Genomic DNA, 3,027 nt, shown 5'->3' on the forward strand with positions numbered 1-3,027 from the left:
GTGTGTATGTGAATGGGACATTGAGGCCTTCTTGGCCTTCAAGGACGGTAGAAGAGGAAGAAATACATATACTGCATTTAATTAGCCAAAAGTGCTGTGACTGTGACAGCTCCTGTTCTCTACTCTCTCTGCTGAACTTCCAAACTCTGTACAACAGATGTGGGCAAACTGGAGATGTGACAACAATACGTACTTTGTCTGTTAGTGTTTTTCGAATTCGAAAAAATCAAGTTTGAAAAACTAAAGGGCTTTTTTCCTCTTGTGGGCTCATAAGAAGAGTTCATCCACACAGCGCTGTTTCTGTGACCCGCCCGTCTTTACAAATACTGCAGCTTTTTTTTTTTTCAATAGAACTTTATAGTTTCACACAATGTACATTTCTTTTCGCATCGTAAACATGGGAATTAAATAAATGGGCACCGTTGGGGGGCAAAATATTACACTGCTGTCTTGGTTCTCCCTCCGTGTTTCCCCCTCATCCATGCCCCGCCTCAGTCTGAGTACGTATACCAATGGCGATATGGTACGTGACTGCTGGGTTCAAGTACCCTTGGACAGATTACCACTCAAGTACAAGTGTTCACAAAACTACTATTTATCACCAATTTGGTGGAATCAAACTACCTGAAACCAAACACTTGTTACATACAGCTGTTTTTGGCATTGTAGTGGCTGACATTTATGTAGTTATATGTTCAGTTTGTTGAATAATAACCAAGTAATGCCAGGTTTTACCCAGATTTTTTCTGTTCTGCCAAATGTCAATCTGAAATTTGAACACGTGTTAAAATAATACTACAGCTCTGATTGCCACTCCATTTACTGTGGGTGAAAAAAATGAAGAATGACGCCGTGTATTACTATAAATAGTCTACTAACGCAAAAGTAAAAACGTGTAATTTTACAAGCAATAACAGCACCATCACAGAATTTACTGACATTTAGTTGCTCAGACCCTGTTTCATAATGTAACAAAAGATGAATAGACCGAAACCATACACTTGTTTTTTTTTCTTTGCCATGTGAAGTTCTTAGAAATATTGATGTCATTTTGTTCTGACGTATCCAATCCTGTTGTTGTAGGTATGACAAACATGTTGCAATACTATTTCAACTTTGGCCTATTTCTCCTTGTGCAATATATGAAAGGACATTTTTGAGTTGATGTCAAAATATATTTAAGAAAAGCTATTTGACCTGCGGTTTGTGAATCAAAAATTCAATTTAGATATATTGCAAATGTTTTTGGTAAAACAAAAAAGCTCTCACAAACAAAAGTGAAAGCTGATTTGTTGTGGTGACCCCTAGTGGGGTACGCTGAAAGGTATATTTAAATCAATCTATTCTCGTACAAACGTCCTCTTCAAATGAAAACAAATTAACTTCTTCTCTGTCTGTAGCCACGAAAAGCAGCCAGAGAAGAAGAAAGCCCCGCCAAGGCTGTTCTGTGATATCTGCGACTGCTTCGACCTCCACGACACCGAGGACTGTCCCACCCAAATGCAGATGCCTGACACCCCCCCACACACGACCTACCACGGCAACAAGCACGAAGAGCGGCCGTACTGCGACATCTGCGAGGTCTTTGGCCACTGGACAGAGTCCTGCACTGACGACCAGACCTTTTAAAGCCTTTACAAGCCTCAAACGCACAATCCGTATATTTGCACATCCTACTTGTTCTGCTAGGCTTTTGCTGGCTTGGTTTGTTTGCGTCCATCGTCTATGCTTCCCCTCAAGCGCTCTTAAAGAAGACGCGTCTTCTTAAAATCTTTCCAGGCCTCCCGAACAATCGTGCAGATGTGTTTGTAATTGAGTTGCTTTGAAAGGAACATTTGTGTCCTTGGTTTGTGCGCGTGTGAGATCGGCGTCTTTGTCTGCATTATATTCGGTTTGCACAGCATGTCTGGAGTCACAAAGACGCTCAATGATCAGAAATGTGTTAATCTAAAGATGTACAATATTTGATAGGAAAGGTCAAATCAGTTTGTGCAAAAATTGGTGGAGAATAAATTATTTTTTTATGCCTTGAAGAAGTATTTACGATTTGAAAGGGTTTGATATTGTTTGTAACTCTGTGGGGAGATTTGCTCAGCCTCGTTTAGGGAGGCGTGGCGAAACCCAGTGCTGCTTGGCTTTAACGACAACTTTTTTAAATGGTCTTCTTGAAGAACTTGCTGTAATATTTGTCAGAAAGAACACGGTTACTGTAAACCTCACAGTTCCAGTTAGATGGCCTTTTACAGAGTTTGTTGTTTAAAAATGATTTCTATTTGAAACAATGAAATGTTTTGCCATTTCTCTGAACACATTTTGAATATATATGTATAAAATAAAAGTTTATTGAATTAGAAAAATTTTTGTCTTGTATTGCTTCATGTTAAGCCAACCCAAACATATATTTTATCTTCTGCTGTGTCATAACCTCCAGATTTTGATGATTCTTGGACATCCTTCAGTTATTCCTTTTTATATCAAACATGTTCTTGGACGCCACAAACAAAACTCCTGGAGCTGCAACTATCCCCATTACAAATATATTTTCTTAGCCGGTAAACTACATTTCAAAAATCTCAAAATGCCAGATTTACATGAAATACTCAATGAATCCCTTTTTTTTTAAATAGATGTATTGGATATTTGTTTCTTCTTTCTGAATTCATTGTTAGAATTTGGAACTCAAACCAATCTATATTTAGCAGCAGTTTTGTGTGGAAAAAAAATACAACAGATTTATGGTTTGCTGAACACTTGAAAATCATACAGGAAGTTGATTGGTTAATTGATTAAATAGGCCTGTACATAATAATAAATACTTTAAAATATTGGAGATTCTGGCAAATTTCCAACTCTTTAGTCCCATTAGTGGATTGCCAAGGAAGACAAATGCAAAAAAAAAATAAATAAATAAGAAAATGTGGAATTGCCATGATGACAACTTGACCCTTAAAACAGTACAACATAATTATGATTTCAGTAGCATTCTCTGTATAACCATGCAATGAAAAGTGTTTGTGTTATACACAA

General features: G+C 37.6%; 1 protein-coding gene across 1 annotated transcript; it reads left to right on the plus strand.

Annotated features, from left to right (window-relative positions):
• Positions 1-1,452: 1,452 nt before the first annotated feature.
• LOC112138692 (CAP-Gly domain-containing linker protein 1) lies at positions 1,453-2,357 on the plus strand (the record flags this gene model as incomplete). The annotated part of the gene is given in 1 exon segment (XM_024261298.1): positions 1,453-2,357. A coding segment is annotated over 1 exon segment (177 nt), but the record flags the coding sequence as incomplete, so codon positions are not given.
• Positions 2,358-3,027: the final 670 nt, after the last annotated feature.

This window comes from Oryzias melastigma, unplaced genomic scaffold, assembly GCF_002922805.2.
Source record: "Oryzias melastigma strain HK-1 unplaced genomic scaffold, ASM292280v2 sc02751, whole genome shotgun sequence".
Taxonomy (NCBI): domain Eukaryota; kingdom Metazoa; phylum Chordata; class Actinopteri; order Beloniformes; family Adrianichthyidae; genus Oryzias; species Oryzias melastigma.